Here is a 14,962-nt window from a genome sequence, read left to right as displayed (position 1 = left end):
TCCGCGTCCAGTGCGTTCCTGGCGTAACCTGTCCTCAGCGCTTCGTTTCTTCGTTTTTCTTTATTTGCACTATGCCAAGTATGGCGCACTCAGCGGTAAGTAAAGCCCCAAACATTCTTCTCCGCCATTCTGCAACGACGCTCCGTCCTTCTACGCGCGCACTGAATCAGGGTCAGTGCACGCCATTGACATGTACGCGCAGGGGGCAGGTCGAACGGCGAAGGGATTTGATTGGTTTAAAAAAAGGTGTCCCGTCAAGACGATTGGTTGCTGTTTTTCCCGTTTTACTCCTGCTGTAGATAGCGGATATTTTCCAAACTACTTTAAGAACACGCTATGAATTGTTTCCCATCGGGTCATAAAGATCATTTTAACCAGTATTTAAAAAAATGTATCTCATTCAAATCGCCAACCCTATCTTTAAAAAAAAGACCTACTAAACGCAAAGCTGCAAAACAGTTCCATCCATGTACTGATCTAAAATTGTTGCTTAAGTTGCAGCAGTACCAAGGTTTGACATAGCCTGGAAGTTTTTTTTTTTTTTTGTAATTATATTTTTTATTGATGATCTCACACCAGATACATATTGGGAGCAGTACATTAACAACAAATAGGCACTTAAGGCTAGCATTCAAAACATTCTTTGTCAATTACTCCACAAAGTTAAGGGCAGATGTATACAGTAACTTCCTACTTTGTAACCAACAATTTCCATTATGTTTAATGTATCTGTAAATGTAAACTTAAACATTTTCCCCATGTTTTTGAAAGGTATAACAAAAAAACAAAACAAAATAAACAAACAATCCAAAAAAAAAAAACCAAACCAAAAAACAAAGCGAACCAACAAAACTGAACCAATGGACAAGTGGAAACAGTTGATAAAATATTCATGCAGATTTCAAACGTCCTTATTGTTCTAGTGAATGAGAGAAGTTATTCAAACAAAATCCCTCCTTAGGTGTTTAATATACTGGTTCCATTTGAGCCATAACATGTAAAATTTGTTCTCCTGAAGTCGCAAACACATGGTAAGTACATAAATTTGATAAACAGTATTGTGCCATTCTTGAATTCTGGGTATGTCTGCTTGTAACCATTTTTTAATCAAAGTTTTCTTAGCTGACTTTAGTAAAATCCTCATTAAGTATTTCTCTGAATGAATAGTTATGTTTGAAATATCCAAGCCAAGGTATAAGTACAAGAAATCAAAGGGTATTTGATCACCAAAAATCTTTTCCAAGCCTTTGTGGGCCTGGAAGTATATTTAAAGATAAGATTTAATATCATCTATCCATCCAACACCAATGTTGACCAAGATCCACAACATGGGTGCATTCAGAAATTTGCTCAGAAAATAAATAAATAAATAAATAAATAAATAAATAAATAAATAAATAAAAGCATTTCTAGATCATGAAAATCTAAAATTTTCTAAAATAATGCACATTTCTCTAAAATATGTGATGCAAATGCAGCTGTTTCATCAACTCATTAATTTCACATGCAAGTTTGTATGCTCAGAGAGAACATTGCCTTATCTGTTGTCCACACTGATACATGTAAAACTCACACATTGCATTGAATTTATTTTTGTTTTCTTTTTTTGTCTGCTGTCACTCTAACCTAACCCTCTTAGAATAATTCTACCTGTGGTCTGACACTCAGCAGCTGAAGTTATTTTTTCTCCTGGGGACTTCCTTTTAGACCTCAAAGCATACATATGACAGTAGAACAATGATGAGTGCCTTTACACATTCACAGTCAACAATATTTTAAGTCTTCCGGAAAAAAAAGTAATTTTACAAATCAAAAGTACACAAAGAAGGACTCAAGCTACATAGTATCGCAACTGTTAAGGTCTGAAGGTTAGAGTCATTGTATTATCAGGGCTCTTAATCCTGCTGTGCTGTCTCTGGAGCACACACATGCAGATACAAGATAGGACGAGCTCATGATAACAGCTGACCACAGAAACACACACACAAGCACACGCGCACGCACAAATTTTAAAAGTTCAGGCTACACGAAAAGAAGAAGTATACCTTTTGTGCGTTCCTGAAGTATCGGGAGACTGTAGTTTAGTGCATTTTTGCATTTTCCTTTGTTCTCTATGTCTGCTGCGAGAAACACTGAGAGTTAGTTTAAGTAACCAAATGCAGAAGTATTAGCTTATTTTGTTTTGTTTTGCTTTGTTTTTAAATGGGTGGACTGTTTGAGGAGATTGTATTGTGATTCAATAACGCAACCCCAAATTGTGCTCACAGTTGATTCATTTCCTAATCACAATGAAACATCAAGCAAAAAAAAAAATTATCTATTTTCATTATACTGTAGCAATTACAGCAATGTCATGTCACATTTAGTAGTCTCAGTAAAAGTCAAATAAAATACCAGATGAGCCAGTGTTTTCTTCAACAGCAAGAAACCTTCACCAGAACCAGCCTGTGAAGACGTGGCCATCTGCTTTGACTGGTTGGTGTAACTGGTTAGTAAGCGAGAGCGCAACAGATGGGAGAACAACGAACACAGTTCAAGTACATGCATTTGAAGTAATAGCTCTAAATTTACTATAGTACCCAGTGCAATTTATAGCGGTGTTAACAAAAAGATCAACAGTCCTTCCAACTGTCCTTTCAATTATTTTTTCATATCTTCTTGTCTCAATGCCCAATCTGCAAATGTTCTTTTGTCTTCTTTGTTGTCTTCGCTGATCCCACACCGGACATACTGGGCTACTCTGCCCCCACAGGTCATCAGTGGTATTTCTCTGTTTTCTACACATCCGCAAATGTACCAAGATGATACATGTAATGAATGCAGAGGATGGAAAAAAACATCTCTCTGTATCTGTCCGTATACTTAGTGTTGAGTAGGATAACCATACATTTGCAGCTTCAAGGCCAATTTATGGTAACATCTCACATTATCGCTGCGCAAACCCTCTGCCTCGCCGTGAGAAGCATACTCAGTGATGGATTTTCTATCGGAAGAATTCCACTGAATTCTGTCTGCCTTTAAATCCATTTCACAAACATATTGTCATGCATTTTTTAGTTAAGTCTTTTATATACCGCTGTGATGTGTTGATGTTTGTGTGATTTCATTCACATTTTAAGCCTCTCATACTCACAGTAAAAAAGAGAAGCTGGAATTCATGATTGACGATGCTTGAAACTGGCGAGAGAATTGATTGAAATTTAATTCTAGTTCTCATGTGGTGTCCTCTTGCATGCAGTGATTTAAACATAATTAAAGGCATGTCTTTTTGAGAGCTCATTTATTCATTTGCCGTGTGTTCTTGCTCATTATTAACTGAAAGCAAATGAAATACCGTTAAGTGAGTGCAAAAAGAGAAAAGGAAGGAGAGACATGACAAAGGATTTATTTTGAGGAGCGATTAGAAGACAAATAACCCAAACTGATAGAAAGAGGATGTACAGTAAAATGTATTTAAGATGACAACTTGCATGACTAATGATTGAAGAAGAGACGGAGAGAGGGCAGGTCGTGATGGGAATAAAACTGAAATTGTTATGGCGTGATCTTTGAGAGGGATCAATACATGATGAATTAATGATACAGTGACCAGCAAAAGGTGGACTGTATACACAACAAAAAAATAATGATCGCAGTTATTCACTCTGGTCCGCATGGTGGTGCAGTGATTAGTGCTTTTAGCTCACAGCAAGAAGGTCCTGTTGGGGCCTTTACCAGCTTGAGCCTTTCTGTGTGGAGTTTGCATGTTTTCACTGTGTGTGCGTGGATTTACTGTGTGGGATCCAGTTTCCTCCAATGATCCAAGAACACGCATGTGACGTTAACTGGTGACCCTAAATTGCCCCTTGGTGTGAATGTGAGTGTGTGTCTGTCTATGTGTTGGCCCTGCGATGGACTGACAAACTGTCCAGGGTAAAGCGGTAAAGAAGACAAGTGAGAGAGTTCTTCACTGTCCAGAAGCACTTTTGTCGGTGTGAGATTTATTGGCTGCATTACAGACTGCATGAAGGATTGGTTATTTTTTTAAACTGATGATTAAAATCAGATCAGACTTTAAATCAGAATTAATTTATGTCTTCGTATTTTATGTGTATTTACAGCACAACGCTTGTAAACGGTGTTTTACAGTAAAACATTTCATCGGTACAGAGCAGCTGAGGGAACAATGTAGCTGTGGGTGGAAGAGTGGGCGGCTGGTTGAAGAGATGCCGAGCGTTAGATATACTCAGCTCTGCTTCTTATGCATCTCATCCATCATCCATCCCTTTATTTCTTTTAGCTATCCCTGTGTGCATGTTTGTTTGTTTGTGTGTGTGTGTGCGTGTGTATTTCTTCTATCTTTGATAAACAAAATTGTGTATACATGCCTTTCAACACTTAAATCCATTACTAGTAATGCACTCTGACATCCACCACTACGATTACATAACTGCCATGCTACTACATTTTTTTCTTTTAAAGGATTGATTATGTTTTCCCACCCAGTCATGTTACTGATGCTCAGTTCTTACTTATCAGTATGATGTACTTTTGCAGTTTCATGCTGCCGAGGTGTGTTGCTCTCATCAACATGCTGAGATTTTACAGTTGTTTTTACATTTTTCAGAAGAACGGTCATCTGTGATGGAAACAATTGTCTTTTTTTTTGTCCATTTTCTGTTAATTAAAATTAATTTACGCAATACTGTACCCCTCCTCAAAAAAACAGACAAAAAAAAAAAAAAATGGAAAAAATAATAATAATTCAGTGAAAAAAAATGCAATAAACCTGAGACCGAAGAAAAAGCTAGACCATTTTAAGTTGAAATAAAAGATAATGGGCCCAAACTAGCAATGCTTCATTTTATAAAACTGGATAAATGTAAGAATTTGTCTGATATCCTTGTGGTACTTTTCAATCAGAGTAGCCAAACAACCTTTTTATAATCGGTATTATATAATAGACATAATAATAACAATTTAATTCGATTGAGCCGATAGATATTGAAGTCCCGAAGTCTAATTGGTCTGGCCATGGTGATGTTCTGAAGGACATTGAAGGGATTCACAGATAGAAACAGTGAGAGGCTAGCGAGAGAGAGAATCAAGGGGAGGTGGTGATTATGGAGAGAAGTGTGTAGGAGGGCCAACGCGTAGAAAACAAAGAGCTCTGAGGATGAGAGGAGCGCTGGAGAGAGAGGAGGATGCAGCTCATCTGAAGTGTTTACGCATGTAAACGCTGCAGAAATGAGAGACGGAGAGGAAACAAGCCACAGAGACTGAAAGAACAGTTTGTTGGTTGTTTTAGTGAGTGTCATTTGTGTACATGCTTACTGTTTTACCACAGGTAGTCTGTCAAGCAGCGTGCCAATTGAACCACTTTTCTCCCATTCGTTGGCTTTATTTCTTCATTTGTTTTGGGGTTTTTTTTTGGGGGGGGGGAGGTGCAGTGGATGCGCATGTGTGTATGTGTGTCATTTTTGGCAAAATCTAAATTTTGGTGAAAGATGAAAACAGGGTTATTCCTCTGCTGCTTTGCTGTCTGCAGAGTTGTTAATGTTTAAAGTGAAAGTACTGAATGGAGCATACTCTGAGGGGTAAACTCCAGGCTTTGAAGAACCCCAGTGTCTTTTTTTAAGATTTCTCAGCAGGGTGTGACATGCAAGCACAACCACTGTGTTCTTCACAAAACCTAACCTCTGACAATAAAATTAACTGCAGTGATTTTATTTGTACCATTTTACAATCTAGTTTTCTTAGGAAGTGTATCAAAGTTAGAAATGTCAACACCTGAGGCAACTGGATGAGGAAAATTAGATAGTAGCGTAAGGTAAGGTATGGTTAGGTAGAAGTAAGTGAAGGATGTAGGGCGTGAGGGTGTGTGTGTGTTGATAACATAACATTAGTCCAGGTTAATATTGCAGTTATGATGTAATTTCTAAATACTGTCTTCAGTCCCCTTGTTTCCTTTGATCTCTGAAGGTAATTTAAATTCTTAACATCATTACTCAAGAACCTTGTCACGTTCTGTAAAGAAGAGGATCACAGAAATTGATGCGATTGAAATTTACCACAAAGTATGACCTTGATGGTTTAAAAGAATTTATTTAAATACTTTCTCACTGGTTCGTGTGGAATTTTTTATTTTAAATAATTCCTAAATGTTGTTGCTGTCCAATCTTTGTCTGAATCTCTTTTTCAGACAAATATATAATCATTTACATTATGACATTTGAACAATTACCCAATCATTTCAATTTCATTGACTGATTATTATGTATGGGAGCGTGCAGTTGTACTAATATATAACATGCCATATTGTAAATGCTGAAAGACTTCAGTGATCTTTCCTCTAAAACTTATCCATATCTGCACCAGGTATTTTTACAGTCATGCTAAATGTCATCATATTAAGATGCGATTTAAACTAATTACTTTTCTAAGTCATCCTACTGGATTGTTGTTATTATTGAGGCTCTCTCCTCCACCTGGGACTTTCATCTTGGCCTTGAGGCTGAGATGAAACAGCAGGATCTCCCAGCATGCAACACGTAGAGCCAGCCCCTTGAGTTTCAGGGGTCCGCCGCCTCACTTGTAATTCCCCTGTTTTTAATTAGCTCCCTCAATGAGGGGATGTGACAGAAGAATTGCAGTCTTAGAGGGGATTTCAACGGGAGATTTATTCCCTTTTCCTGTGCCTCTGCACAGTCCTCATAGGAACATGGGGAATAATCGACACATTGAGGAGGACAGACCCATAATTAAGATGCTAAGCTTTTGTCAAAAGAAAATACAAAGTTTTTTTTTTGTTGTTGTTGTTGTTGTTGTTGTCAAGGTTCATTTCGGTAGCACAATCAGTGATTGCCATGCAGTGAATCATAAGATTATTTTCAAAGTTATTTAAGTGTCTCCCTTTCTCTACTGGAGCAAAATTGTGCAAGATTTGACCTCAGCTGCTACTTGTCAGGCTGCACTGTGTCATTACAGGCAATCGAGAGAGAGAGAGAGAGAGAGAGAGAGAGAGAGAGAGAGAGAGAGAGAGAGAGAGAGAGCTGTAGCATAAAACTCAACTCATATTGCCTCCATCTCCCTCCTAATGCCTGATGTTAGGTAGCATACTTAGAGGGTTAAAACCAGATTAGGCTCTTCGCTCAGAGAAGGAGATCCATTACAGAGTGTGCAAGTGTATGTGCAAGAGTATTAGATGTGGTTTGAGAAAATTGATTAGAGCGGAGGTGTATTTGAAGATGGACAGAGGCACAGGGCGATGGAGGGGCTGAAGTAACCGAGTGAAAAACGACAATAGATGTGCAAAAAAAGCAGCAGTTACAGGAGTGAGCAGAAAAAAAGCCTGCATATCAATACAGATACAGAAAATATGAATGCAGGCAGACTGGTAGATAAAGAGACAAAAAAACATTCCAAAGGGTGAATTTTGATTTTTCCATCTAAGATTAAAATTAAGATTTAATCAGGAATTTGGGATGTGATGTGTATTTGGAATTTTATATATGTACTGTATACACTGTTGTTGAAGACGTGTTCATGGTACAGAAATGCTTTGAGAAGTTACAGTTTACCTCAGTGTGTTTCAAAACTCTCCCTTGTTCGTATGTGCTTTGGATCAGGAAGGGGCCTGCTCCAAACATTTTTAGTCTTTCTGGCAGCAATTTTTGATACTTAAAATCAGGCTTTCAAGGGACTAGCCCCCTAAATGGAGGGCCGCACCTGCTGTCTTTAAGTGAAAGCCACAGAGACGAGGTAAGCTTGGGCCGAGTAATTATGGTTCGTGGTACAATTTGAAGCAGTAGCTTTTAGAAACAAAAATCACTTGCAAACACGCTGTTTGTGATCAACGGCATGAGGTGAATATGTGTCCGTTTGAAACACTTAACAATCAGGCAGTAATTTAAACTTAAACTTCAGAAGGTGCACTCAGGATCTGACACTGCCGTGAATGTGAGATTCTGACAAGTCTGTGTGGAATTTAAACTTTAGAATCAAATGTTTGCTTATTTTTTACAGCTCGATGATGTGCTTTCATTGTTCAGTGGCATTAAATCAAACCTTTACATACACAATGCACTGGATGCCACTGATTCTGATGAGGTCTCTTTGGCTGTGGATGAGTTAAATACCGGGGACTAATATCCCTGCACTACCGATGCGTCTATGCAGAAATTGACATGTTCAAAAGCTTTCACAATGTCTTAGTGGATGAAGCCCATTTATTTTTTTGTCTTTCTTAACAACACTTCATTTTAACATGGACTCTTCTGGTTGTGACTCCTTCATCTTGTCACCATTAGTGGGAGACAGGAACTTGAAGTAATATTAATCTAATCCATCACTTTAGCAGTTGTCAGGCCCTCATTTACCCTTCACTGTGTGTGTAACACTGAAAACAATTCTGCCTTAATCAGTATAAAAATATGGATAAGTACTCTGGCTATCTGCCCTCCTTTCCCAGTATCTTCAACTCACATCAGAACTCGGTTATCTATTAAAATCCAAGTAAACCAACGTTTGCCATTGTCACTAGATGAGCAAGCCAAGTAAATGTAGCTAACTGCAGATTAACAGAGTAAAGTAAGGTATAAAAACATACCATAGTAACAGAAAGAATATGAATTTAAAAATAATGTCTGTCATTGTTTAAATATACTTTCACTGTGAGCATTGTAGTTATCCCAGCAGCAGCCAGATTTCACCTGAGGGCAGCACATGCTGCACAGCGGTAAAGCTCTTAAAGCACTCCTTCAGGAACAATAGGTGCATGACTTTTCGGGTCATGATCACAGCAGGTGAGGTTGGAGCTTTGATAAAAGACATCAGGTTGTTTTCTCACGCAGGTGCATGGCCACCGGGGCAGCTTCGCCTGAACAAAGCAGTGATTTCCTGAGGCACAGTGATATTTTTCTCTGGGTCAAAAGCTCAGAGTGTAAGAAGCATCTTTACAAAATATCAGCAGGGCATGAAGAGTTGGGTGCATTTGTTTTATTCTGTACTAGACACAGTAAAAAATGCGGTGTGGGACTGTAAATAAGTAGTAGATTTAATGTTATCCTGCGTGGGCGCAACAGTGAGGCGGTCCAGCTGAAATCTGTCCACTCATGGTCTGAACGAGGTTGCCCCTCAGAAAGCATTTTAACTACATCACCATGGTGATAGGAAATCTCAGAAATTGCTTCTCAACATTAAATTGCATTTTCATTTGTTTCGTCCTTGCCTTCAGCGTATGTTTCCTTGCAACAGTTGCATGATGGGATGTATACAGTTTAGGTGGGTCCTGTTGGCTTCAGTGACTGTAGATATGTGTGGTTGCTGTGTGGACTGAACTCATTCAACTCTGAGAGGTATACAGTATGTTGCGATTTCTATTGCAGGTGACTGCAACATTAGAAACAATCCAGTGGATTATTTTACCCTTTTAGATTCTCAGTCTTTAATTTGGGCCGATGAAATTTTGACACTTTGTTGGTAATTGAACAAATTTTTGTGAAAAGGTGCTAAAGTCAGTGCCAAAACGCATCCGTTTTGAAGTCAAAATTGACGTACCTGACAGATACACTAAGTGTACCCACCTCCACAGTATTGTGTAAGCTTCAGTGTCATCCAGCCTCCCCTCAGCAGAAATCCCACCTCTTCCTCTTAGCTAGTTTAGTTATGTGGGATTTTGTAATTTGAATGCATAAATCCTTTGAGCTTCGAGTTTATGTATGTCTGACTTATTTTTTGTAGTCCTTGAAAACAACACACACACACACACACACACACACACACACACACACACACACACACACACACACACACACACTTCTCTATCTTTTTTTCTCTCTCAGTGACTCACACAATCAACTCTAAGTCCATGCATCTGTCCATGTGTGTATGATACAGAGACAAATTAGTCAATACTTTACTGCTCATATATGTTTAACTGATGTGGATGTTTCCTTTAAGCAGAATATTCACTGTTTACATTGTTTTGGGTTATTTTCTTTAAGGAAGCATTGTAACCTCAAAATATCTTAGCCTTCCAAGTTGATGTTAGAAACAAGCTGTAAGAGCCCACTAAGCTCCGTGATTGATCTGACAGCTTCCAGTTAATGGATGCAGGCAGAATGTGCGATTCTTCCTCAGAAGACTTACATGTTTTTTGGAGTTAAATTACTATATATTGCTCTTCATTTTTCAGTGTTTGGGAATGCTACTTGTACCTAATGTATTTACGAGTCGTATTGTTTCAGTTTTATTAGTCAGTTGGTTGTTTTTAGAAGTGATAGTGTGTATGTGTGTGTGTCACAGTGGATTCCCCTTACATAGTGGCTCCCTATTGGCTTTCTAGCTAATGTGTTGTCTTTCTCTCTGTGTATATGTCTGTCTGTCTGTCTTTATGACTGTATGTCTGTGAATGTGGTTGTTCTTGCCCAATTTCCTCCCCCTTTTTATTCTTTTTGACACATTTGGCCCGTCATTTATTTCCTCTGCTTTTCATGTGAGTTGTTTTGAGCCTTTGACTGTATGTCTCCACCTTGCACCCTCCATGAACTGCTTTCTACCTGTTTTTGAGTGTCTGCTTTACGTGTATGTTTGTGTCTGTCTGATGTGTGTGCATGTGTGTGTGTTTGTCCATGTATGTCTATGCATCTCGTTCTTTGTGTTCGTGCTTGTTGTGCGTCCTGTCTTTCTTTCTTTGTCGCTGTCTCCATAATGTCCCCTCCTCCAGCCTTTGTGACTTTGCTGAACGGGGACCAGGCTCAGGATGCCATCCGCTCCCTCCATCACAGCACTGTCCGTGGACGCTTGATCAACGTCACCCTGCAGCCCACTGACTCGCTCCTCTGTCTCACGAACCTGCCCCACACCTTCACCGCCCAGCAGTTCGAGGAGCTGGTGCGTTCGTACGGCAACATTGAGCGCTCCTTCCTGGTGTACAGCGATCTGACAGGCCACTCCAAAGGATATGGGTTTGTTGAATACATGAAGAAGGACTCTGCCTCTCGAGCCCGCTCGGAGCTGCTGGGCCGACCGCTGGTACGTCAGAACAAAGCCAAGGAAGCCCTGGTGCCACATTACTAGTATCATCAGATCCGACTTGAACCAACAGGATTTAATATATATTTTGCCTTTCCTTTTTAATTAGTTTTAAAATCATGAAGTTTCCTGTTTAAAGAATCCACTTTTTTTTTCTGTACTGAGCTCAATCCCCTTGTTCCTGTTGAGTTGCTGGAGTCGTTTCAAATGGAATAGATTATTGAACAACACAAAACAAAATCAAAACATTTATACAGATTTATCTAAAGCTTATATCCAGTATCTCATGTTTTTTTTTTTTTTCCAATCAGTCCTTCAATCTTTATTTGACAATACACCACCTAAAGATTAGACTGAGGACGAGGTACTTACACTGTGGACAGGCTACCACAGAGAGACAGAACATCTCTCTTGCAGACATTTCAACCTACATCCCAAAAAAATGTCTCCAGACTGTGGGAGAAAACCAGTGAGCCTCAGGTTGATTGTCAGTCCATAACAGGGCAAACAAAGAAAAGCAGAAAACCACGCTGTCACATTCACACTTATCTCTACTCCACCTACATGTTCTGGACTGTGGGAGAAAAACCAGTGCAACCACAGAGTGAAAAAAACAACAACTCTTAAAGAAAGGCTTCTCCTCTAAAGCACCCAATTTATTCAATTCCATCCAAAAAATGAAGAAAAGTAGACCATTACTGTCTTTGCTCAGACTCTCTGTGAGTCATTATTTCCACAAATGTTGGCTGGATCTTGTAATTACCCGTTGTGGTTGATAGAAAGTGACATTACAATGGAGAACAGATAATCAGAGTGAATCCTGCCAGCTGACTATGATTTCAGTTGATTGGTGAAATTAAAAAATTTGAATTTGCTGTGTGAATACAAAAATGTTTTTCTTGCAAAATGCAGAAGACCTTTCCTCCTCCTTATTTTAGTGTACTACAATTTTATTCATGACTGCATTCGCAAGGGGACAGAATAGGTCCACAGCTTGCATTTGCAAATTAAGCCATATTGACATACATTTTTTTTCTCACATATGTAATGCAGAATTAAAACAGTGCTTATCACATGCTGTGGGAGTTTGAAGCCAGCTGAGGATCCAATAATTCTGATTCGGTGTCATCTTTCTAATTGTTGCAGGGAGATCGCTCCCTGATGGTGCAGTGGATGGACGTCAACCAACTGAGTCAGGAGGAGAACCTGCACTCCAAGTGTCTGTGTGTGGACCGCCTGCCGCTGGACCTGTGCGACTCTGAAGAACTGAGCCATCTCTTTTCTGAGACTTACAAGCCCGTCTTCTGCCAGGTGAGAGTCGGCTGTGCCTCTTGTTTGCATTGCACAGCGAGTTATCAAATCGTTATTATTTGTGATGTATTCAAACTGAAGTGATTTCACACATCCTATGTAATCGAGTGTGCAGATGGAAGGTAATGTCTGCAAAATCATGCATTGAAGAGTATAGAATTTTCACACCATGTCAGTAATGAATAACGTTAATTTTTAATGTGAACCAGCGCTGTTCATCTAGCAGAAGTTGAAAAGCAAATGGTATTCACTGATATCCTACCAACTCCAAACAAACCATTGTACGAGCTCAACTGATAGATGTCACAGTGACATCGGACTCGCCCTCTTTTAATTGCCCCCAACACACAGATGCATGCGCCCACACACACACATGCGCGTGCATACACACACACTCATCTTCAACAATCTGACACCACCAGGTGAGAGGTAGTCATTTAAAATGCAGCCATTTTTATTGGCTAACCTCACAGTATGACTGAGCAACCGTTGCCATGGTGAGGAGTGGCTGCTGTGACTCAAACCACACCCCCCCACCCCACTGCACCCCAACAGCCCCGCCGCCACCCACCGCTACCTCCTTTCCCCAGTCTACTCATCTGTCCATGTTTTTTTTTTCTACTTACTCAATTCACCTTGCCCCATTACATCTCCTCCTCCCCCACAAGCCCATTTGAACATCACTCAATGGGTATTTGTCATCCACTGTATTTCCAGTTTTAGCTCCACCCCTCTGCCCCACTCCCACATGGAAATCAATACTCCCACATCATCCGGGTCCCATGATGCTTTGTGGGTGTTTAGCTCATGTTGCTTCACTGTTGCAGAGCCAGCAGGCTTTGACCTATAGTTCAGCAGTTTTTATATACAGTACACTTTCTGATTGTGCGAGTGTGTTGCTGCATCTCAGCATGTATGCGCTAAAATTCTTAAGGCTCAAAGCTTATCAAGCATTACACATCACCGAGCGTGATGCATAAACAACATAAACAGGAATATGAATACGTAAAAGAGCTGTCACTATCTAATTTCACAGGCCTGCCTGTGTTAGACACTGATTCATTTTTGAATTTTGATTTGCTATCACAGGGTGGTCCAAATCCTCGCTGCATACTAACTCTGCTGTCTGATTTTCATACTGCACTATTTTGGCAATTAGGAAGCAAAATAATTCACATTTTTTACTAAATGGAAATTATACAATTATGTGACAATGGATGTCAATCAAACTAAGAAAGCTAAAGTCAATCAAAGCTCTTAAAGTTGATGTGCAATATGTTTTGTGCAAAGTCTACTATTGAGTTTTCCATTTCAAAAAGCCTGCAAATCAATATTTGTTGGAAGATTTTTTTTGTTTCTCCACCAGTTACTAGTAGTATTTGTTTGCTTGTTTTCATCTGGTATTTTGCAGGTAAACATCCATCCTCTATGCTTCTCTGTCCAACTTAGAGTTGCCGGATCTGAGAGTCCATCACATCTTACAACAATCACAGAGCAAACCCCAAGCAAACCAGACAGTCACTTTGTAGTTATGAACTTACTTAATAATCATTGAGCTTTTGCTGAAACTCGCACATGTAGGGAAATGCACAAACTCAGAAAAATCTCAAAGTATAATGTGGTACTCTCTGTGCAATTGACTACTAAACTTCAGATTGTTTTTGTTTTGGTGAAGGTCCATCAGTTTACATTGAAGTCAGATACTTCTCTGTAATATTTTTGCCAGTGATAGATGGCAGAGGGGGGCTACATTCCTTCCAACAGACATTTCAGAAGTTGGAAAGTTCGGGAAGTACTGCTTTGCAACACTGAGAAGGTTTCTTCCTCTAAGAAAATTTGTTTATTTTACCTCATTGCCAAATACATTTTCTGTCGTCACTTCTATTTTGCCTTATATAAACCCACTTTCTCCTGTCTTCCTCCATGCACACAGGTAAAACTTAGTCCTCTTGGCACTTTTCCTCCGTTCAGAGTGCAATTAACCTGTGGCTTTGGCCCTGAGCACTATAATTCTGCTACCCACAAAAGGACCCTCCAAGCAGCACTTTAGTTTGAGTCAGCCAGGGTAGATGGAGAGAGGTGAGGGTAAAGAATGTCAACCATATTAGAGGGAAGGACAGCAGGGTGGAGGCGTAAGGAGGTATGGGAGTACAGCAGGACGGAGCTGAGAATGCCAGACCTATTAGAGAGAGGAAGGGGTGAGGGAGGAGAGAGCTGACGGTGTCAGGCCTAATAGAGGGGAAGAGGGAGAAGGAGAGAGATGAAGAGATGGGGTGAAATGGTGAAGAGGCACAGGATGTCAGTCAAACCAAGAAGACTGTGCATATGGGCAACCATAAATGCACTGATTATTTTATCGAGCAGTTTGGACCTTTTGATGGCTTGCGGAGAAACATGAGGTAGGATGACACAAAACTGTAGTTCAGACTGAGACAGTGAAGGTCACTGCAGAGAACAATGTTTACAATTAAGAAATGGCTGAAACATTTAGCTTAAGGCAGACGTGAGGATTCACAGAATAGAAATCAAAAGTGTATGTGTTCATTTGATAGCTTTCAAAGCTGTATAACATCTAATTTTTGTATTGCAGTATTAGCTCTTTCCACCTAATATGATGACGAATCTAGTTGCACACAGC

At 39.7% G+C, this 14,962-nt stretch overlaps 1 protein-coding gene across 3 annotated transcripts in view; it reads left to right on the top strand.

Annotated features, from left to right (window-relative positions):
• raver2 (ribonucleoprotein, PTB-binding 2) overlaps positions 1 to 14,962 on the top strand; it is an 82,748-nt gene that overhangs the window by 37,230 nt on the left and 30,556 nt on the right. Inside the window, exons 3-4 of one of the 3 annotated variants that reach the window (XM_030083383.1) lie at positions 10,706 to 11,013; positions 12,160 to 12,324. In XM_030083383.1, coding sequence (XP_029939243.1) covers positions 10,706 to 11,013; positions 12,160 to 12,324 — 473 coding nt within the window. Of the gene's footprint in view, positions 1 to 10,479; positions 11,014 to 12,156; positions 12,325 to 14,962 lie in introns of all 3 variants that reach the window. The other 2 variants (XM_030083382.1, XM_030083384.1) reach the window with 2 other exon arrangements.

The sequence above is a fragment of the Salarias fasciatus genome, chromosome 23, assembly GCF_902148845.1.
Source record: "Salarias fasciatus chromosome 23, fSalaFa1.1, whole genome shotgun sequence".
NCBI lineage: Eukaryota > Metazoa > Chordata > Actinopteri > Blenniiformes > Blenniidae > Salarias > Salarias fasciatus.
This window is presented reverse-complemented; position numbering and strand designations above follow the sequence as displayed.